At 54.3% G+C, this 22,525-nt stretch overlaps 2 protein-coding genes across 3 annotated transcripts; one reads left to right on the forward strand and one right to left on the reverse strand.

Moving 5' to 3' along the window:
• Window positions 7-5,895, forward strand: VRTN (vertebrae development associated). Of its 2 annotated transcripts, none has more exons than XM_021403503.1 (2): window positions 7-50; window positions 3,226-5,895. In XM_021403503.1, the coding sequence occupies exon 2, from the start codon at window positions 3,227-3,229 to the stop codon at window positions 5,246-5,248; it is 2,022 nt and encodes a 673-aa protein (XP_021259178.1). In that variant the 5' UTR covers window positions 7-50; window position 3,226; the 3' UTR covers window positions 5,249-5,895. The 2 variants fall into 2 exon arrangements, with proteins under 2 accessions (XP_021259178.1, XP_021259177.1); XM_021403502.1 differs by lacking the exon at window positions 7-50 and adding an exon at window positions 553-736.
• On the reverse strand, window positions 10,122-15,614 carry SYNDIG1L (synapse differentiation inducing 1 like). The gene is made up of 3 exons (XM_021403075.1): window positions 15,162-15,614; window positions 13,868-14,005; window positions 10,122-12,233 (listed from the first exon to the last, which is right to left on the reverse strand). Exons 1-3 carry the CDS (start codon window positions 15,588-15,590, stop codon window positions 12,075-12,077), a joined length of 726 nt encoding a protein of 241 aa, XP_021258750.1. The 5' UTR covers window positions 15,591-15,614; the 3' UTR covers window positions 10,122-12,074.

Consider the following 22,525-nt stretch of genomic DNA (forward strand, 5'->3'; position numbering starts at 1 on the left):
AAGGTGCGGAGCGGCGGAGGGCGCGGGTGGGGCGCGACCTGCGGAGCCAGGTGAGTGTGGTCGGGGTTGCCCCGACGGCGGCTGCCGCCTTCCCGGTCTCCCCTCTTCTCCAGCGCGGGGCTCAGCGTCTTGTCCCGCTCGGCTGGCTCCCGGCGGGGCTCAGGGGCTCTCATTCCCCGTGGCTGCGCGTCCCTTTGTCCCCCGGGCGACAGGGCGGGCTGTAACCCGGCCCGCTGGGCACGGGGCTCCGCTTCGGCCGCGCCGCGGAGCTACACGGGGTGCTGCTGCGCTCCGGGAGAGCCCCGAGTGGTCCACGTGTGTGCCCGTGGAGCGGGGCTGTGCCTGTTGTCAGGTGCTGCTTGGGCTTAAGTTCCCCTTCCTAGGGGAACATCCCTGGGCAGATGTAGCTGTGATGCTGTGGCCTGGGTTAGTACCAGTCAGTGGGTTTTTGTATTTTTTTTCTTCCTCTTCAGGTGATACCACTTTCCTAGGGGTGGGAATGTGAGTGTTGGGGGGCTTCTCTCACTGGGCTCTGCTGGAAGCAGTTGCAGCCGTGATAGCCTGGGCGTGCAGCTGGGGCTCAGAAGGAACTCGGTGAGCCGCTGGGGCTCTAGCACGGCCCTGCTGCTCTGCCGGGTGCTGGCGGTCACAGTCTCCTGGATTCCTGCTGGTGGGAGCGTACTGGGGCTGGCTCGGGGAACTTGCACTACTGGATGCCACCAGCCCATCAGTTTAGGTGAGGGAACGTGATCTGCAAGTGCTTGCTTATCTGTTACAATGCAAAAGAGGCCGGGTTAGCTAAAATCTCCTTTATCAGCAGGGAAAAGCTCCCTTAGTTGGTTCTTGAAGCTGGGATGGTTTGGGAAGTGCTTGTCTGTCATGTTCAGCAGGAGAGAAAGGGGAAAATCCTAACTTCACAGCAGCTCCTCCATGTTGGAGAGTGAATGAGTTTACCCCGGTTGCTGTACATCCTCTGCCGCTGCCTTGCCTGGCCCCTTGCGTGCTAGCTCGGAGCTTATCTGTGATGCTTTAGCTGCAGCTCTTGCCTTAGGCTTGCCTGTGAGATCCTGCTGCTCCAGCTCTGGGCAGCAGGAGCTGGCAGTGACATTGAGGCTGTGGGGTATTACTTAAGAAAAAGATTCATTTCTATGCCTCTGGCTCTTCTTATTCCCACCCCTCAAGCTGTAAGGGGATGGGAAATGGCCACCAGGCCATAAGGACAAGGTATGTTCCTGGTGCTTTCTAGTCTGTGCTGGCTCCTCACCCCGCCCCCCGAGTACGAGTTATTTCACTTCATTCAGTCCTCCTGGAGGCTGCAGGGCAGCGTGGCCATGGAGGATGAGGACTTGGGTGTGCTGTGGCCCTCCCTGGCTGACTGCACCAAGGGACAACTCTGCTCTTCACTGGAGGGGCAGAGTGAGAAACAGAAGGACTAGATGCTCTGCAAACACTCTGTAGCAATAGTTAAAACTTCACTGTCATCAGTGTCATCAGCACTGCATTGGCCACAAATGTAAAACACAGCACCACAGGAACTGCTGTGAACAAAATTAACTCCATCCCAGCCAGACTCAGCACACAACCCCATACTAACTTGAACTGAGGATTTTGGGGGTGAGTCTGTGCCTTTGCTTCTCAGCTGTGTGCTGTCTTCTGTATTGACTCTGTTGGGTGATTCCCCACAGCTGACCTCCATCATGCAGGAGACATGGAGGAGGTGGAGGCAGGGACGGGAGCTGGCTTGGTTAAGGGAAGGGTCAACAGTAGTACAGAGGCTCCCTGGAGTGAAGCAGCCTGGGTGTAGCAATGTGATATGTGGCACCATATTCTGCTTAGTGTTTGGTCATGGCTGAGGGCTTAGATACTATGGCAATAGTAATGGGACTGAGAAAAGAGAAAGGTCGGGCAGGACATCTGCTTTGCTCCAGGACTGCTGCTTTTTCTGCCTGGCACTGCTGTTTCCCCATCTCCCTGTGGAGCTGTGAGTGCATAATGATACCTCTGAAGTGCTGTGGGGAGGTGAGTCTCCAGCTGGGATAGGAATGAGGCAGACTACAAAGCAATGCCCGATACATGGGGGTGTCACGTGAATGAGCAGGGCTATGCATGAGGAGAAAATGGACCAGGATGGGCTGCTCTGAGGTAAGTGTTGTGACCTGTGGGCAAACGGGGGTTGGCAGAGTGAGGGGCTCAAGCTGGCTGGTGGCAGAACAGTACTGGAAAGGGATGTACTGAAAGAGCTGGATTGTGGGGTAAAGACTGTAGCCCAGTGGGAATTCCAGGAGTGGCAGGAGCAGAACCATGTGGGTGCTAGGAGCAATGCTGACAAAGAAGGGGATGCAAGTTTGACTCCTTGGATTGCCTGAGTGGAGACTGGCCCACAGGACTGGGGCTTGCTGAAACTGGGAGGAGGAAGAGGGCTCCACACAGCCTCTGAACTGCCCACCCAGCTCTCGCCCATCTTCTCTTCTGTGCTGCCTCCTGCCTGGTAGGGTTCCTTTGGCCCTTTCTCCTCGGCTGATGGTGCTTTTCTGCTGAGCAGCAAGTGACACCTAGTGTCAGCTCAGGCAAGAGAAACTATGCCTGCATTAGCTCCAGCTGCTCCTCTGTCTCAGGTTTTGTGGTGACATTTAGCTGCATGTGATAGTTGCAGCAGCAGAGCCTTGCTGCAAGGGAGGAAGCAAACTCTTTGTACCTTCTGCTGGGCTGTACACTTTGTAGTCTGGTTCGTCTGTGCCCCTGCACAGAGTTGCTCTGTCCCTGGTGAGATGACAAATGCTCTACCTCCAAGATTTTCTCATTGCTGACTGTAGGCACTGCCAGCAGGGCAGCGACATGGAAGGCATGGCCAAGCTGCAGGGGTGAGGCTGGGCACAAAGCCAGCTGTGCAGGGCGGGGAGTGGTCCCATCTCCTGCCCCAATGGATGCGGTCACTCCTCAGTTTCACCCGTCCATCCCAGACACATGTCCCTGGAAGCTGTGTGCCATGCCTGCTGCCCACTGGAGGTCACTGGAGAGCAAGCAGAGTCCATGTCCCTGTCCCAGATCTGCCTGTGGGGACCCAGACTTCCTCTTTTGTCCTTGGGATTGTGGGTGTGGGGAGAGCAGGGATCTTTCCTCAATGCTCTTCCCCCTTCCTAACCTTCAGGGGAGAGCTGGCCCCGGCAGTCTGGAGTGTGCCCTATCTAGATCTCAAGTGACTTCTCCCTTTCTGCTGTCCTTCAGGATGATCCAGCGGCACCAGCTGGTGCAGTCTGTGCTGCAGGAGCTGCAGGAAGCCACTGAATGCTTTGGACTGGAGGGCCTTGCCAGTGCTGCCCTGGAGGCAGAGAGGACCCTGTCATCTTTCTCCCTGCCTGGCTATTGCAGGAAGCAATTTCAAGAGGAGCTGGAAGTTGATCGAGTAGCCAGGAGCCTGTACCCTGAGGATGCTCCAAGTAACATGCTGCCTCTGGTCTGCAAAGGTGAGGGGAACCGCCTCTTTGAGGCAGCCAGCGTGCTGCTCTGGGGCAACCCCAGCCTCAGCCTGGAGCTGCAGGTCCGCACAGTGGTAGAGATGCTGCTGCACAAGCAGTACTACCTGAATGGCATGATCGACTCCAAGGTGATGCTGCAGGCTGCCCGCTACTCCCTCTGCACAGAGGAGACGCCAGAGATGACCAGCCTCCCCATGGCTATCCTGGAGGCTATCTTCGATGCAGATATCAAAGCGACCTGTTTTCCTGGCACCTTTGCCAATATGTGGCACGTCTACGCTCTTGCCTCGGTGCTGCAGTGTAACATCTACTCCATCTACCCCATGAGCAACCTGAAGATCCGGCCATATTTCAACCGGCTCATCCGGCCCAGGAAGTGTGGCCCGCGGACCTCCACTCTCCACATCATGTGGTCGGGGCAGCAGCTCTCCAGGCAGGTCTTCAAAGCGCAGTACTTTGTGGCTGTAGTTGGCCTGGAGGAGCTGGAACCCATGATACCTTCGTCAGAGCCTCCTGTCCAGCCCATGAAGACCCTGGAGCTGCTGAACAGTGACCCCCAGCTGACCTACTCCAACCTGCGTGACAGGTACAGCATTACCAAGAGTACCTTCTACCGCTGGAAGCGCCAGTCTCGGGAACACCGGCAGAAAGCGGCTGCCAGGTTTGCAGCTAAACACTTCCTTCAGTCCTGCTTTCAAGAGGGCAACGTTGTCCCTCTCCAGCACTTCCGACAAATGTTTCCAGAAATCTCTCGATCCACGTACTATGCCTGGAAGCATGAGATGCAGAGCATGGTCAATGGTGATGCCTCTGCTCTGGCTGAGGCCCATGGGCTGCAGGAGCTTCACAAGGAAGTCGCAAAGAAGGCTGATGTTAATGAACCAGCAAAGGCAGAAGCAAGCTTAAGGCCCCCAAGTCCTTCCCTCGACCCAGTCCAAGCAGGGATCTTCATGCGAGGAGCCAAATCCTACCTGGAGAAATGCATATCCATGAACACTCTGGTGCCTTACAGGTGCTTCAAGCGCAGCTTCCCTGGCATCTCCAGGTCCACTTACTACAACTGGCGAAGAAAAGCAATCAAAGAGAACCCCAACTTCAAACTCCCCCAGCCTCCCTTGAATAACCAGAAACCTCTAGCCATAGAAAAGCCACTTCTGCAGCTGAAGCCAAGCAGTTTGCCTGGTAGGAAGAAGCTGAACGGAGATCAGCAAGCAGCTAGGAGTCTTCTGCAGCTCAAGCCCTCCCTGTGCTGGAGGAAGCGGCTGCGAGATGTGGCCCGGAGGCAGGTCCAGCAGTGGCGGCTGCCATTCAGCAAGTTTCGCCTGCGCTATCCAACACTCTCCTCCACAACCTACTGGTTTTGGAAGGGTCGCAGCCGAACATCTGGGCAACATCGCCTTCTTAGCTCCAACCGGCCATTGAACAGGGTTACTTCCCTGGCACCACAGAGATCTGAGCCGAGTGTCAAGCCCCAGCTCCACATGGAGGTAGCGACCAAGCATCTGGACAAGCCAGCACCAGCCACTCCATACAATGCCACCATTTCAGGCTACCCTGTGTCTGAGAGAGCCAACAGCCGGATGTTTGTGATGGATGTGATTGCCACCGCCCAGTTCAAGGCACAAGCCAAGCTGTTCCTGCAGCAGCGCTTTGAGTCGAAGACCTTCCCCACCTACAAGGAGTTTAGTGCCCGCTTCCCCCTCACGGCTCGCTCTACCTACTATATGTGGAAGCGTGCCTTGCATGATGGGCTGACCCTTGTGGATGCCTGAGGTCCACCTGGCTATGGTTCTCCATTGATGTGCCCCGTGACCCACAGGTGGGGTGTCCAGGCCAGAGCCCAGGCCCAACTTTTGGTTTGGTTTTGCTTTGTTCATAGTCTCTGATTTTCTTTTCTCTGTGGTTGAATCAGGTATGGGAATGTCTACACAGTGCCCACTCCTGAAGATGGAAGGAGTGGGAGGCAGGTTCTGACTGCCCCAGAGGAGAGGGGCAGAGGAGTATTGCCTTTGCACTCACGAAATGAGTAGGGGTTGCAGGATTCTGTCAGGCCTCCAGTGTGTGCTTGAGGTAGAGGGTTTGAAGGCCTCTTTGCCGTGGGCGTTTGTGTGAAGGAGCGATGGGGACATGCAGAACTGAGCATGGAGGAGCCCAGCATCCCCTTGGTGAGCAGGAGGGGCTGGAGGAGTGTTCAGCGCTGAGGGATAACATCTTTGATCTGTGTTCCTCCTTGTTAAGGAGGATGAAGGCTTGAGCTGATACTGATACTGCTTTGGCTTTGTGACTTTTAATACTTGTCCTGGCTGCTCTAATTGCCCCTAGAGGGAACAGAGGCAAGGTGGGCTGCAGGGTTGGTTTGTGTCCACAGTGCAATCTGTGCTGGGAACATGTTGGGCTCCCTTACCAAGCCAGAAGCTGGTGTCTTTTGTAGGCACTGAAGAAGCTTTACAAGACCTTTCTGGTCATGTAGCTATTACCTCTTTCACGGTCCTTTACTCTCAGAGCTGGCAGCTGCCTTCTCCTCTGTGTCTTTTCCCTGGTGCCTATGTGAAGGTGTCTGTTTGCTGTGGGGCAGAGACCAGGTGCTGTGGGCCCAAAGTCTCTGCTTTCCGTGAGCCATGCTGCAAGTCCAGTGTGGTGTGGCTGTCACCTTACAGCATGCCTGTGGCAATCATGGCTGTGCACTCCCTACTTGTAAGAACTGAAAGCAATAAAAACTTCCACTCCTAGTCCTGTGTGATTCCTCCCTTGTGCATGAGGGATCAGAATGGTCCTGTGGCACCCTTATGCCCCAGCGATGTGGTGGAGCAGCACTGTAGGATCTCACCACCATTGATACCCCCCTAGAAAATGTTCTTTGTGGGGAGAAGGGATACCAGTATACTGTGTGTGGTCCCACAGGAGAGGATCTGGGGGTGGTGGGTGCTGTGGGAAGAGCCATACAGGCCTCTGCTGTGCAGAGCAGGGAGATGCTGAGCAGTGGTTGGTGCCACTGCTGAGAGCTCTGAGCTCTGTGTGTGAGGAAGTAATTTGAGTAATTAGCTGCCAGTGATTTCTCACCAGTGAACTCCTCCAAGGGAGTAAGCTGGTAATTACTCTAGAATGATTATCTGTGTCTCTGAACTGCTGGGGGCTGGAGGTAGCTGCTCTCCATGGCAGCAGCAAGCTGTGAAGGTGCACAAGGCCTCTAGAGCAAAGCTGTGCCCTCACTCTGCTGAACCTAGGGGACAGAGATGGCTTGTGTGACCACCAAACTGAGGCCCCTCAGGTAGCCCTGAGCTGTTGGGGGCAGCAGCAGGGATGGGGCTGGGATTTACATCCAGCATGCTGTGCATCTGCTGGGGGAGTTCAGGAGAGCTTGTGGGGACTTCCCAGGGCTCTGCAGGGCAGAGGGATGGCTCATGTTTGTTACCATTGTCTGACTCCCCTCAAATGGGGATTTTTGCACACCTTACATCAGGCTGCTGCCCAATCATCTGCTGTTTTCTTGCAAAATGCTTGAGCTCTCTTGATGTTTTCTTTGTCCTTAGCTGCGTGCCTGGATGGTGCATCACACAAAAATAATACTCTTCCAAGGGGTTTTACATGTACACTTACGCATGTGACACAGTGGACAGAAGGGGGCATCCCATGCTTTGGCATTGCACAGTAGGGCCATGGTGATTCCCCAGCAGTCACCATCCTGAGCTTTCCCTCTGCAGGGAGCTGCAAGCTGTGCTGCTTGAGGCAGGCACATTCCCTCCTGTTCTGTTTCCAGCAGCCCTCACAGATACCTCCCTCCTGTTCTGAGGCAGCAGCTCCTGCATGGCACGATGGTGGTGGGGGGAGTGGAACCCACAGTCCTCAATTCATACCCACAGTGCTCCATTCCCAGCTGACAGTAGGAGATGAATTCAAGGCACTCCTAGTGGCTCTGCACCACGCTGCCGCGTCCTGGCCAATAAATCTCTCCCTTTACAGGCGGGCACTTAAAGCACCAACCCAAGCCAAGGTGGAAATGGAAACAGTAAAAGGAGATTGAGATGCAGAGGCTGGGGGCCACAAAGTCTGTGGGGAGCAGCCCCTGCCCACCTAACGCACACAATTCACATGCGTCATGCTGTGCCAGGCTGAGGTGGTGAGGCTCTGCCTGGGTCACAGCTGTGTCACCAGAACAGGAGTTTGGCAGCGGAGCTTGGAGGACAGGGACAGTGGTGCCACCCTGCCGTGTCTCTCTTGTCAGATGGGGTGAGAGCACCATCCCACCTGGTGACAACACAAGCAGATGGAGCAAAGGCAGATGCCGGCTGATGTAGGCAGATCATCCCTGCAGTAAAACCGAATGGTTACGTGGTGAGTGCTCCTGTTAAACGGGGATGTTAAGTGTGGCAGCTACCAGGGCAATAAGCCTGCCTAATAAACCAGGCGACTCCAAATGACTTAATGAGCGGTAATGGCCTGCAGCTGGGAAGGTCTTGTCCGGGTGCAGCTCCTTGGCAGTGCGGGAGCTCTGCTGTTGTGGGTGGGCAGTGGTCTCTGCCTGGAAGCTGTCCTTCCCCCGGGCTCAAAAATTAGCAGTCTTGAAATTTAGCATGCAGCTAGCTTAGCGATTGGCTATCCGGATGCATTCTTCATAATAGAAGTGATGTCTTTACATCTTTACACACCACCTAGATCCCCGGTGGTCCCCCTTTCCCTCCTGTTAGCAGAGCTGCCTTAGGCAGTCCAGCAGTGGGACTTTGCTTGCCCTGGGCTCCTGCAGCTCCTGGGAGTATAAGCAGCTCCTGGGCCTCACTGGGACCACATGGAGGATGTGAAGCAGCAGGACAGAGAAGTTGGTGCTGCTATTCAGATCCGAGCCAGCAAACACAAAAACAATTAATTATTGTGAAAGTATACGTGGGGAAGGGAGGACAAAATGAGGAGAAAAAGGGATTATCTGGATTGGTCCCCTGTGTAAGCGTCTCTGTGAAACCCCTTTGCATTTCCCACTGCTTGATCCCATCCCAGCACCACTGCTCTGGTCTGCTGGGTTGCCCAGTTGTTTTACTCCTATTTTGTATTTCCAAATCCTCCTGATTTTGTCTCATTAGCAAATGTCACCAACACACCCCTCCTTCCTATGCCGACTTGCTAATGTAAATGTGGAAGAAGATCAATCTTCATGCTGATCCTCAGGGACTTTGTCCTCAAGACAAACAGATCTTCTTCTGCAATATTAATAACTCATTAAACCCCACTGTAGCTGTTTTGGACCAGCTCTGCCTGATAGTGGTACCTGGCACTGTACCATTTAGCCAAAATCTAGGTGCTGCATTCCCTGCTGTTCCTTTTCTAGACAACAAGCGTGCTGATGTGTCACATTGGTTTACAACAATCAACATCTGGAAAACACATGAGTTTTGGAGAAGATCTCCATGAGAGTGCTGCAGAGTGTTGCCCAGCCATTCCCAAGTATTCCCCCTGCCTGGGCACTGCAGGGACATGAGGGCAGAAGCAGGGTGGGACAGCTCAGCCCCATAGCATGTTCCTGTGTTGAGGATGGTGGAGGAGGGAGAGGAGGGGTTATGAGCACCCTGCTCTCAGAGCTGATGCTGCAGTGGTGACCCTTGGTTGGTTTTTCTCCTAGGTCCCAGAGAGGTGGCATGGCCATGGGCTGTGTGTGCCCTGCTGCAGGCTGTTTGTGGGGAGCCGAGGGGAGAGGGGAGGCTGCCTCAGGATTGTGCTGAGATGCACTGTTGTTTTCCTTGATTATTTTTTTTTACAGGAATAGAAAGTTTACCCAATCTCACTTAATTAGCTTTTTCAGCACTGAATTGCTGTGAAGGGAAAACACTGGCTGTGCCATTAAGAGAGGAGGACAGACTCTGCTTGTTTTTCCTTCCAGCTCCTTCCTTGCCATCCCCAGAGGACACACAAGGCGTGGCAGGGGCGGCTTTGCCCCAGCGTGAATGGGTCCTCCTGGGAAGGGGCTGTGTCTGCCCATACACACAGCAAGCCAGATGGGCACCCTGCCCCATGCCCTCTCTGGCCTTGTGGTGTCACCAGCCCAGGGCAAGGGTTAGTGTTGCTGGCAGGACCATGGGGCTGAGATGGGCATTTTTGAGCAGTGGGCTTGGAGGGCTGCAGGATCCTGCCCATGCAGTAGGTCAGGGCTGGGGGTGCCATGCAGCACCTGCAGCCTCTGTGGGGGGAGGCTCAGCTGCAAATAGATGTCATAATTGATAGATTAATGCCCTGTGGGGTCAGGACACCTATGGAGCTCTGCCATGGGGCTGAGGGTACCAAGGGGCTCTGGGGGAGAACGGGAGGGAATAATCTCTTCTACGCCTCCTGATTGAGTTTAATGTAATTTCTTTTTTTCTTAGCTCAGTCACATTTCTGGTTCTCTCCTCTTCCCTGACTGCTGTGCTCGCTGCCTTTCTGCTTGTGCTCCAGTGGCTGCAGCAGACGCTGGGCGTCCGTGATAAGTTATTCAGCAGCAGTCTCTGTGCTGGTCTTCAGATTTCAATTTCCATGTTTCCCTTCAGGCTGTTTCCAACTAATTTCTCCATTTGCATAATACCCCCCTTAGGGATGCGCTTGCTCGGCCCCTTTTCCCCCCTTTACAAGTTCATCAGAGATTCAGGCTATTAGTGGAAAACACTCTTTAATTCTGTTGGCCCTCCAGCCCAGTCCTGTCCCCTGTGCCTCCAATTAAAGAAGACAAAAGGGCAGGAACGAGCCATGGGAAGGGTTGGGGATGCTCCTGCAGGGACCAGAAGCTGAACCCAGAAGTGTGCGGGGGGATCTTCCTGAAGCACATTTTATTTGAAGCTTTTCTTCCAGGCAGAGCAGCCTGAACAGCAATACTCCAGCCTCACTCTACCCAATTCTTGTCTCGCCTCCTCATGGCTAACAGCCCGTCCCATTGCCGCACGGGCTGTTGGCTGTGATGCACACTGCAGCACGGCTCCCCCCATGCTGCCCAGCCACCAGCTGGATGCTTATCTCCGTGGGGAGCTGCAGAACACCTCCAGCTCCTGGCCATCTCAGAGCTCCCACAGCAGCCTGCAGAGCTCACCTCTTCCCTCTGCAGCCCTGCGTTAGCACAAACAGTGCTGTTTTGCCTGCTCTTTTATTAGCTCTTCCACATTATAAAACATAATGGGAACTTTCAGAACTGCTTCTGAACAGGTCTCTGATGTGCTTCTCTCCTTTATGGCTAGAGTACAACAGGAATTGCAGACATTAACATGCTTCTTTAGGATGAAATGTACATGTGAGGAGCACACTGCACCTCTTGCAGGGCCAGTGGCAGAGGGGTGAGAGGGTACCAGGGAGGGAATGAGGAAAGGCCTTTGAACCAAGCCCTTTGGGGCAGTCACTGCCTTTGTGTCCACCCCTGAAGCATTTGGTGTGTCACTGACAACATACAAATTGGTAGAAGTCAGTTGTAGGCATGGATGTACAGTACTTGCCTGTCAGCAGAGGCTTTTGGACAGATGGAGATGCCTTTCTCCAAGATATGGGAAGAAGCGTGTTGGGGTCTCCCCCATCTCTTGTGCTCCCCCCAGGCCTCCTCCTCCCTGGATCCTTGCTTCCGGCACCCACCTGAGCTCTGCATGCCGTGCCATCCTTTTGCTCCCCACTCCTGGTGTGCAAACCCCCAACTCAGTGTCAAGAGTCAAGATCTTCCCCCCCACACCCTGCAGTCATGTCGTGGGCAGCAATTCCCACTGCAAATCTCTCCAGATCACCATGGGATGCCAGCCTTCCTGGAGCTCTGAACTACAGTTACTGGGACAGTCATTGCAAACACTGGAAAACCTTGTGGGTTTTGCTACCACCTTTGGTGATCAGGGCAACTGTCTGCAAGCACCAGCCTGCATTTCTTCTTGGTTCTCATATGGAGCAGGCCAGCTACTGTAGGTTCATCTGGAAGTGATGCAGAGAGAAACCCAGAGAATGCCTTTTGGTCATGTTCATGCTGCACCCTCCTCCTTTACTGCAGCTGAAGGGCCAGGTGCCACTCATGGCACTAACAGGAGATGGTTGTCCCCATCACAAGAGTCCTGAAACCACACCAGGGCCCTGGATGCCCAAAAAAAAGAACAGTCATTCCTCTTTGCCTGTCCCCTTCATGGGCAAAGCCTGGGCATTGGTTGTGGCTGTCCCCACTGCAGGGCTAGGAGGGGAAGTGGTGGCCCTGGAGCAGAGTGGTGGCAGCAGCCAGCAGCAGCACATAGCGTTGCTTTTACACATCTTCCGTTGTGCTCCTCCTGGTCCCAGCAGTCAGGTCACTACTCAGTTCCCTGCTGTCAGATGGTGTCACCCCACAGTGCGAGGGAGGTCACAGAATGGTTGAGGCTGGAAAGGGACTTCTGAGGGCATCTGGTCCAAGCCCTGCTCAAGCAGGGCCTCCTAAGAGCTGCTTGCCCACGACCATGTCCAGGTGGCTTTTGAGTATCTCCGAGGATCTACTGTGCATCTGAAAAGGGAAAGACCTGGCACAGAGCATCCAAGCCTGCGTCCTGCTATGCCAGCAGCCCTTGGAAGCACTGGCACCCTGTGCTCCACAGGAAGGCTTGATCCCAGGAGGGCTGGTGGCTGGGGATGGTGCTGGTATGCAGGCAGCAGTTACACATGGCCCCCCTTGGAAAGATATGCGATGAGTGCCACCACCACCCCGACGTACACGCCTGTACCAATGGTTATAGAGAGCGCGGCAAGGAAGAGAGCTCGGCGGGAAGCTGAACTGGCCAGGTGGAAATCTCCTTTGGAGACAGCCTTGCTGGTCTGGAAGGAGAAGAAGCACACACCACTGTACCTTCTTACCTCTGTGCCACACAGGTTCAGGCAGCCACACACAGAGGGATGGATGTGCACAAGCTGGAGCATGCCCCATTCAACTGCAGAAACTAAAAGTGGGATGTACAGACACCAAAGTGCCTCCCTCACCAAAAACATGGCAAACCCTTCCAGAGGTCCATATATTGCTATTCAAAGCAAGGAGTCTCAGATAAGTGGCCTCTCTGTGGTCATTTCTGCAGGTGTCCTTCTCTGTATGGACCTGAGATGAGCCCTAGGCTAGCGCTGTGTTTTTTGATACCTAAATTTATCGTGGAGTGCATTCTAATGTGGTTATGTCACTGTGCTTTGCGAACAGATTTTGGTGCCTTGAGTGTGGGCTAAGTGGGAAGTCTGCTGATGCTCTGCATTTTTGCTGATCACTCTGTATTTAAAAAGATCTCAGGAAGAATACTGTGACTATCCAGGAGCTGTGGCCTCTGTGCTTGCTAAGAGTAGAACTGACTCAGCTGGCTACTTTATCCCAAGAGTGCTAAGAGAACACCAAACTAAAGAAACGATAGGCCATTTAGAATCATAGAATCATCAAGGTTGGAAAAGACCACTAAGATCATCCAGTCCAACCAGCAGCCCATCCTCACCATACCCACTAAGCACGTCCCTCAGTGACAAATCCACATGTTTCTTGAACACCTTATGTTTAATGATATTTAAAAGATTTTGTCTGCTTTGAATCTTCAGCTGAAACCTATTGACAGAGAAGGGCCCGTGAAGCCAGTGATGGAGGCAACATGGGTGTTAGCTCACTGGCTAGCAGCTTCCAGCCGCCCTGTGAGCTCAGGGTGTGCTCAAGAGCTGCTCTCAGTATTGCTCACGGCTGGTTCTCTAGTTGCCCTGTTAAAATCAGGGTAGCCACTGTGCGCAGATACAGCCAAACAGATACTCTTTGCCCCACGGAGTGAACCCAAGTGGTAATTATAGCAGAGGGAGCTAAGTTTGAATTGTATGAAGCACATTATCACATGGAGAATGCAGCATGCTACCCCATACCATATGCAGAAACATGAAATCAGCCACTTTGCAGGTCCCAGTGCTCTCACTGGCTCTGTGCCAGGTGCTCCTGTTACACACTTACAAAGCTTTCCAGCTTCAAACAGCCTGGTGTGGGCACACAGAATTTAATCAGTGAGGAGCAGAAACAAAGGCACGGTGATATGGGGACCAGAGTCTTCAGCACGTCTGGTCTGCAGGGCATGAGCAGCAGATGGGATCACAGTGCAGGGTCTCCATACTGCTGGAGAATGGGAGGGCAGATGGAAAATGCCACGCTCCTTTATCTGGCTGGAGGGTGAGACCCTTCTGCAGGAAAGCAACAGGAGCCCTAGTTCCCCAAATAACACCTGAAGGCCCAGGGGAACAGTTCAGCCGCCAGCAGCTGGAGGGCTTGCAACCTCACAGCAGCTGTGCAGACATCCAGGAGCAGGAAGCATGGCTTTGCCTGGGCCTTCAGGGGTCTGGGCACAGAGATGGGCAGAAGGATGCCCAGTGCCTTGCAGGACCCTTTGCTGCAGGGCTGAGCACATGCAAGAGAGCAAAGGAGCCCGCAGCCAGGGATCTCTTACCCCCTGGGAGAAGTAGAAGGCAGCAATCCCCAGGGGCCAGAAGCAGCACAGCATGGAGAACAGGGCCAGGCCCAGGTGGTCCCGGGGGGGGAGCATCAGGAATTGGTCCTCGCTTTCACTGTCGCTAGAAGAGTCACTCTGCAAAGATAAACAAAGTCAGGGCCTGCAGGGAGCTACACCCACACATCCATGAGCTGCTCCGCAGCCCAGCAGGCCCAGCCACTGCTCCCGGTGACCCCGCACACTCCACAGCCCTGCCCTTCCTTCCAGCTCCTGCTCAGTCCTGCTCCAGGTCCTCACACACTTCCCACCCGCACATTCAAGGCGTGAGTTTCAGAAATGTTCCGGCAGCTCAGCCGGGTTCAGTGAGGAAAGCCGTGGCTCAGCACATTCAGGCGCCTCGGCTCCCTGCCAGAGCATTGCTGAGCTCACCGGCTGGGGTCTAGGATTTCCCTGCAAGATATTCTTACACTGAGATATCTGGAGTTTTGGCGGAGCTGGCTGTTTGTCAGCTTAAACAAACTTACACAAAGTGCCTTTACCCCATTAGGGACTGGTAGATCGATATCCTGCTAAACTAATTTAGAGATTGAAGGAAAGCGGTTGAATTGGAGCCTCCATCATGGCGGCGGTGTGTCCTGTCCTCTTAGCAATCCCATTTCTCACGTCACTGCCATCAGCTTGCCTGTGCTTGGCCACAGCCTGCCCAGCTGAGCCATTTGGCAGCGATGTGTGCAGTGGGAAGGCACGGAGAGGCGGGGAGAGCCAGGGAAGCTGCACCACTGGCCCTCGGGGCAGCAGCAGAGCTGTGCCAGCACACAGGCACCAGCTCCAGCAAGCTCTGGGGACCTGCCAGGTCCTGGGTAATGTGCAGGATGAGGCTGCTTTGCCAGCTTTATTCTTTCCCTGCAAGATTCACCCTGCCTTGATATATTAAGCTCTCTTGCACTGACATCATGCATGTGAATTTTGCTGTTATGCAACAGGAGCACTATTTCCCATTACATTCAGCATCACGGTGGCCACAGACCGCCCTTGTCAAAGGGTCCCTGTCACCATAAGCATCTGCCATGTAGAGATGGCTCTGGTTTCCAGGCTGCCAGCAGAAAAACTGGTGACCTCCTTCTGAGGTCCATGCTGAGGGGAAGGCAGTGGGAATTTTAAGCAGAAAGAATAAATCCTGGGTGCACAGAGACTGAGGAGACAGGAGAGAGTGGGGTCTGGGAGGGAAGCCAGGCATGTGGCCCAGTCACCACAGGAGGTGTGTGGTGCCAGTTCTCCACACAAAGCTCACCTCATACTCCTGCAGCTCCTCCTCCTCCACCTCATAGGACACAGTCTGGATGCGGATGTCACTCTCTACCAGGCAGGACCCTTGTGCATCATGCCCATCAGGACCGTCAGATGGAGCCTCTTTATCTTCTGTAAAAGTGGTCTCACAGCTCTCTGTCTTGCTGTCCTTTGCCTTGAGAGCAGTCTCATCTTTCACGAGGATGAAATTGGGGCCGTACAAGGCTTCCACAGCCAGCTGCAGGGAGCTGGCATCCAGCAGCTGGTGAGTCCTGGCTCCGCTGGTGTTTTGGAAGATGTAGGAGTACAGTTTCCCTTGGCAGCGGTGGCTGGGGTAGTCCTGGTTCTGGTGCTGGTGGTAAGAATAGCTGCTGTGGAGGTGCCCGTTAGCCTTGGCCAACAGCGGGTCCTGGAGCTCACGCACGCTTTCCATGCTGCCGGGAGGGTAGGAGCAATCCTGTGGGAGCAAAGAGCAGAGGGGGCTGTTACCTCCGGACAGCAAGGCAGTGGGGAAGCCATTGCCCACGTGGGGCCGATGTCAAGGTGAGCAAGGCAAGAGCGAACAAGATTTGGCAACGTGAGGGAAAAGAAGAGCCCTCCCCCACTTCCCACAGCTTGAATGCTCTCCTACCAAACTGAACATCTCCTCGTCCCTTCCCAGCTGGTAGGAAGATAGGGATCCAGCCGTGCAGCAAAGCGATCTGGTTCAGGCTGGATTAAGATTGCTCTGTCTATAATGTATCTCAATATGGCCATGTGCAGCCTGATGGGAGCAGTCCCTCTGCATCTTTTGTGCTGGCTCAGAGTCTGTGCTGCTACAAAGCATGGTCAGCTAGTGGTTTCATGCACACAGAACAATCTCTAAGGGCTCTTTTGTGGCTGGGCTAAGGCTGGGATGTAGGGAGGCAACAGTTGAGGAAAGCCAGGAGTCTCAGCTACAGGTGCCAACACTGGTTTCTTCGTCAGGAAAATTCCACTCCCTGCTCCCTTCCTTCCTCCATTTTGGAGCACTGAAACACTGCGCTGCCTTTTTTTTTTTTTTTTTTTTTTTGACATGAAATTTTCTGAGATGAAACATTTCAACCCCGTTTCTTCAAAGGAGCACTTACTGTTTTGGCTTTCCAAGCCACCTCGGCACATAGAAAATGTGTAGTGCAATATCAGAATCCCCCAGGAGAGAGGAATGATTGCTTTGCACTGCTTGGTATCTGCGTGCCCTCCTTTCCAGCCCTCTCCACATGCTCCCAGCTGCTGGAGCGTGCCACCCTCCTGCCTTGCAGCCCCAAATGTCACTCTGCTCCCCAGAGGCCTCCGCAGCTGCTTCCTCTGCTGAATGCTGCAAAGCAGAGCACGCTGCTACCTGCCATAGGGCTCCTCGTGGTGCACCGGCCCTACTGATGGCTGGCACATTGCTTTGGCTTCAAATCAATCCTCAGAAAGAAAATATAAATGAAGAAGTTGGATTTGAGGGCTCTGGGGAGCAAAACGTCCAACTGCCTCCCAAATGGCCCCTTCCCCTCGGCCAAATTCTGCCGTACTGCGCAGTTTTTAGTGCCACAGCCTGTTGTAAATGTCCCTGTTGATGGGCTTGTGTTGGCAGCAGTTAGCACACTTTGGAAAGCTGTTTAGGAAAATGAAGCCATTCAAAAGCACTCCCACACTGCTAAAACACTGTATGAATGCTCTCCACATGTCCCTCCCCAAAATCATTGTCTGCTTTCTTTACCCTCCCACCTTGCCAATAAGGTACTCATTGGCTCACACAGCAGATGGCCAGGAAGTATTTCCACAATATTTAAGGGTGATGCACATTGGTATCACAGATATTTTCATTTCCTGCACAGACCAAAATAATTTTGCTTACCTCAATATGCAAATCAGATTAACAATAAAATCATAGAATGGCTTGGGTTGGAAGGGACCTTAAAGAATATCTAGTTCTAAACCCTTGATGTGGGCAGGGTTGCCACCCACTAAATCAGAAACTAGTTGCCCAGGGCCCCATCCAACCTGGCCTTGAACTCCTCCAGGGATGGAGGTATTTTTCTTTTTTAAAGAAACAGTAAGGACTGACCAGTCTCTGCGCATCACCTAAGTGTAGCAGCCAAAGTAGGAGCAAGACACCACGAAACCCAACTCCAGCAAAGCTGCTGGTTGTGGTGACGCATCAGCATCTCCAATAATGTTTCTGGCCACACTACCAGATGTGCTGGGAAGGAGCCGGCGAGGGGATGCTGCAGATGTCGGTGCTGCTTATCACACACCGGGTCATCAGCACTGATTTTGAGGAGGGAGAGATGACTCTGCCTACAGCACTGGGAAGCATGCACAGCATGAGTGAGGGACAGAAAGAAGGGAAAGGGGCTGCGAGGAATTAGGAACCCAATAGGCAGCTTGGGAGGGAGCAGGGAGTGTTTGGGATGGAAGCTCTGAAAAACAAGTAGAGATGGGACACAGTGAGGCCACCAGTAACTCACAGAAAAACCTCAGCAAAAAAAAAAGCCATGAGAAATCACAGGGCAGGGCAGGAAGAGCATTCCTACACTGCTGGGCTACTGCTGGGCACAGCTCTGCTCACCCAGGGCATCTCAAAGGGTGAGGAAGGGGTCAGATGATGGGACTTGGGCTGGCTAACTCAGGTCACATCTAAGAGCACTCCAGGACTGTAGAGGAGTGACCTGCACTAAACTCTTTGCCTTGCTGTCTTTCACTCCGAGGAGTCTAAGGTGATGCAGAGCCTAGTGGAGATCAGGGCTATAAAAACACTACAGGTAATATTCAAGTGGGAATTGCAGGAAGAGAGAGACACAGACTCAGCTATGTGTTTGCAGGAATGGACAGAGTTTTCACAAACCCTACGTGGTTTATCTGGATTCTACATAAGATTTAGCCACACTGGGACTTCACAAAGTAAGCCTGGTAATAACTAGGCTTGGGGGAAGAGGAATAAAGCAGGCTGATGAAAGCAAGGAAGATGTAAAAGCCCAGCTTGGGAAGAGCAGACATTCTCTGTCCTCATTACAAGCGTGACACTGTAGCATGGAGAGCAATTAACCCCGCGGTGCTGGCAGCAGGCAGCAGCAGTGAGATACTCTCAGGCACAAGGTGGTCAAATATAGGTGTACACATGGCACTGGGGCATGACACCCTGGGGGACACAGAGCCCCGTGCCTCAGCCCTGCACAGTCCCTGTAGTCAGGCTGAGCCCTGTGGCCAAGACAATGAGTGCTGGCCCCTGCAAGCTGCCTCTTCCCCCTGAGCACCAGAAACACATTTCCCAGAGAAGCTGTGGGAGCCCCATCCCTGGAGGCACTCAAGGCCAGGTTGGATGGGGCCCTGGGCAGCCTGAGTTGGTGGGGGGCAGCCCTGCCCATGGCCTGGGTTGGGACTGAGCAGGCTTTGAGGTCCCTCCAACCCAAGCCTTTCTGTGATTCTGTGATTCTATAAACCATGGGTCTGGGCTCTCCCCGGCTCTCCTGGTTTCCCTGCAGAGCAGGAACAGCAAAATTACCTTGAGTACTGCGATCTTTTCCAACCAGGTATAGAAGGAACCAAAATAAGGCACGACAATGAAAACATACCAAATTCAGCCCTGTGCGTCACGCAGCCCACCTCCACACCCCATCTCCACAGCTGCCCCAGGTTGGCAGTGCAGCACTCGCTGGGACCCTCGGCACAGATGCTGTCTGTGATTAGTCCAGTTAATGATGAATTAAGTGGTTGTTCCAGGAATCAATCATCAGCTAATTGCCTTGTCAGGCAAACACTCTGCCCTGCTCCTCGGGCTCATTAGAAGTCTGTGATTCCACTACGTGTCCTCACACTCCCGAGCGAGAAGGGCAGCCTAACCTGGCCTAAGGCACCCGGCAGGTCAGCGTGCTCAGGAAAAATGGGAAAAAACAGCAAATCCATCCCTGGGGTGGCCCAGAGGCAGCGGTCCCCCCCCGGCCGCCGTGGGAAGAGGTGGCCGCTAGGTGTCCCAGGCGCTCCACGCAGCGCGGGGGCTGCGGGGTCCCCAGGTGTCCCCGTGCGCAGGGACAGAGCTTGGGGGGGAAGGGGGGAAGTGGGGTGCGGCGGGATGGAGGAGGGCGGCGGCGATGAGACACTTGGCTGTGTGGGTGGTGATGTGTAAAATTAGCACGTTTGGGCTCTCTCGGTGTCCCTTTTTTTAGCTGCAGAGACGCAAACGAATAAACAAAGCTGCTAGTGGGAGTTCCTGCAGGATGGCTGGGGATGCAGGGGATGCCCCGCTGCTGGAGGCAGTGGGGTGCCATGGGACAGCAATCTGCTTTGTGGCGGGGTTGGGGCCAGGACGAGGCCAGGAGAGCTCTAGAGATGCCGCTAGGACCTTCATCTCTGCCCCCAGGACTGGAATGCTTGCCCCCAGCCGATTTTTGCCCCCAGGAGCAAGCCCCAGCGAGCCAGCGGGAGTGCTTTGTGCCAATCAGAAGTGATGGACAGCTCTCACCAGAGGCTTCTGCACGTTACCAAATGTTGGTTTGAGGACTAAGAGGAGTCGCTGGGAGCTAGTGCAAGTCAGCGCAATGACTCCAATGCGGGGAGGCTGTCGCTCAGCATCACAGCTCTTGGAGGAACCATCCCACAAGAGACATCTGCCCAGCATCAGGGGAAAGCGCCTTCCCGTGTTTTCTGCACCAGAGGAACATCAGCTCAGATCAAGTTCAGGCTTCAAACTCCCCTTGCTCAGCTCAGGACTACCCCCTAAGGACATACTGTGGCTGCTGTCCTCCGGAGGGACACATATTAGCACTCAGCACCCTCAGTGCTAATGCCTGCTTACAAATGTCCACGAGAGCAGAGTCACTGGGAACCAGAACCGCTGAGCCCTGTGTTCTGCCCCAGCCAAGCTGAGCAAGGGCTCAGGTATCTGCATGCACTGTGAACCTGCTATAGGGCATCTCATGTTGTTCCCTGAGGACGTGCCTATTGCCAGGATGTTCTCGCTGCTGCAGGAAAGCGAGCAGAAGCTTGTGCTTGTGGGTTGTAATTTTACTCATGGCTGGTTTCCCTGTGCTAGTAGTTCCAGTCTTCAGTTTCACATAGATTTTCTCCATTGCTGTTTATACCTAGCATTGAACAGAACAGGATTGCCACCCCAGATGGCTCCAACTCTTTTCCGTGCTCCCCTGTTTCGCCCATATCCTCTGCTCCGGTCGCATCATCTCCACTTCAAGGCTCTCCCTCTGTCTGTGAGCTCCCCAGGGCCACAGCTCCCTGGCCACATCCTGTCACCCAGCACGGGGTTGACCTGGCAAAGGAGACCCGACTTTTCCCCACACAAAAGGCCTGGGCCAGCTGAGAGCAGCACAAGGTGAGGATGAGGACACAGCACACAGCTGGCAGTGGTCACCATTGAGGATAGGGAAATGTCCACCCCTTCCAGAGGGTCCAAGATGGGATGAAGCCATGTGCTGTTTCCATGTCCTCCTGCTATCAGACAAGGCTGGCAACGTACAGCAGCTATTAGGAACTGCTCGTTTGTCTCTGTTTAAAACACATACGTACAAATGATTCATGAGCACCCTGGCGCTGCCATCATCTCCCTTCCCCACTGGCCTGTTTATGTTACCTTCTATCTTACTTCATTCAGCTCAGGGGGATCACCTTCTCCTGGGGCAACGCTCTTCCCCTCACAGCTTAGCTATTTCATTCATTTGCTAGTAATTTGCTCTCCCTTACTTATGACTTATACTATGGACACGGCACATGGCTCCTTCACTTTTCCAACCGCAGAGTTTCCCAGCAAGGCCTCTGAGCGGCATACTGATGTCCAGCAAAGGAGCAGATTGCACAAACTTCAGCTGGTACCCCAGCCAATAGGTGCTATGCAAGCAGAATGGTGCTAATACCTGCTACTGCCAAAGAAATGGAGTCACTGGGTGGGGATTTGCCCCCTGTGTTTAAGGAGGCTCCCAGTGGTGGCAGCTACACGATTTTTCAATGTCTCTGTTAAGCACTCTGCTCCAGGCTCACCAGAGCACTCAGCCTGCTTTGCTGCCTTCTTTGCTTCACTGACAAACAGCAGCAGTAAGGACTATTGAGAGGAAGTCCATAAAGGACTTTTCCCCCTCTCAGCGCTGTGTCTTGGCTTCTCAGGCGAAAGCATCAATTCTTTGCCCATCACTAATTCTACAGACAGAGAGAAGCTGGCTCAAAGTCCAGCCTAGAAAGACCCTCTTGGAGCAGTGGGCAGAGGAGTGCTGCGAGCGGTGCCCTCAGGCCTGGCTGCAGGGCTCCAGGGCAGGGAGGGAATCGGCACCAGGCAAAGGCAGGGATATGCTGTGCAAATCCACTGTGCTGGAGCCACAGCAAATTACTCATTCTTTAATAACGGTGTTTATTACCTGCCTCTCATGGTGGTTCAGGGAGGTGAAGCGAAGCCAATTCAGCTCCCCAAAGCTTTCCATCTGCCAGCCATTTTCATGACAACAGAAACTTTTGCTGGATAAACGCAGTCGCTGCCTTTTTGATTGGGTAATTCCTTCTCCTGACAGCCCACAGAGTAACCAGCCCCGACCCCGGGAGGCCGGGGCTGAATGCCCTGTGCCTGCAGGCAGCCTCAGACCCCGCTCCCCCGGCTGACCCCGTTGTTTGCACGGTGCTGCCTTCCACTCGGAGTCTTCCCGGGGAAAGTGGTTCTCCTGAGCTGGTGCAAAGGAAATTTGTTTCTCGGAGGCAAAACAAGCAACCCAGTACAGTGTGTCGGTGGAGAGCAGCGCGGGTTCTGTGCAACCTGCAGCGGCTTTGGAGAATGAATTACTAACAGGCGCTGGTCAGCTTCAGAGAGCACTTCTCTTCCGAACTCCGAGCTGCAGACACGAGCCCGAGAGGGCTGCCCCGGGGACGCGCAGAGAGGCTGCGACCCAGCAGGTCGCGTTCCGCGCAGCTCCTCACTGCCACGGCCCCTCCGCCCCGAGCTCCTCGCTGCCGCCGCCCCGCACACCCTCTACGGCCCGAGCCGCTCGGACAGCTCAGCAAAAGGGATGCCCCAAACTTCGGAGCCGTCGGGGCGGGGGACCAGCCGGCTGCCTCCCGTTCACGCGGCAGCCCCAGGTGCCTCTGCAGCCCCTCGGCCATACTCAGCCTCAAAAACTTCTGCCGAAACCCTTCCCTTTCGCCCACCCCGGCACCTATGAGCGGTAATATCCCCCCGGGCGCCGCCACCCTCTCTCTCCGAGTCGCAGCCCTAACAGCCCCCGACACATTTTCCCAGCCCGAGGCGCTCCCCAAGGCAAGGCGCATCCCCCCCACCTCGAGCAGGCTCCCTTACCTCGGCTCAGCCGCCAAGTTGGAGCGGCGGCGGAGCGGCGGCGGGCATGGCTGCGGCGGGGATGCCCGGGGCCCGGC

This window comes from Numida meleagris, chromosome 6 (assembly GCF_002078875.1).
Source record: "Numida meleagris isolate 19003 breed g44 Domestic line chromosome 6, NumMel1.0, whole genome shotgun sequence".
Classification (NCBI taxonomy): domain Eukaryota; kingdom Metazoa; phylum Chordata; class Aves; order Galliformes; family Numididae; genus Numida; species Numida meleagris.

Bases quoted from the DNA above. Each gene is read 5' to 3' on its own strand.
- VRTN (XM_021403502.1), top strand. From the start codon at position 714: ATGCCACCAGCCCATCAGTTTAG. The intron at 737-3,225 runs GTGAGGGAACGT...GCTGTCCTTCAG, and splicing joins CCACCAGCCCATCAGTTTAG to GATGATCCAGCGGCACCAGC.
- SYNDIG1L (XM_021403075.1), bottom strand. From the start codon at position 15,590: ATGGAAAGCGTGCGTGAGCTCCAGGACCCGCTGTTGGCCAAGGCTAAC. The intron at 14,006-15,161 runs GTGAGCTTTGTG...TTATCTTTGCAG, and splicing joins AGGAGCTGCAGGAGTATGAG to AGTGACTCTTCTAGCGACAG. The intron at 12,234-13,867 runs GTAAGAGATCCC...TTCTCCTTCCAG, and splicing joins CCTTCTACTTCTCCCAGGGG to ACCAGCAAGGCTGTCTCCAA.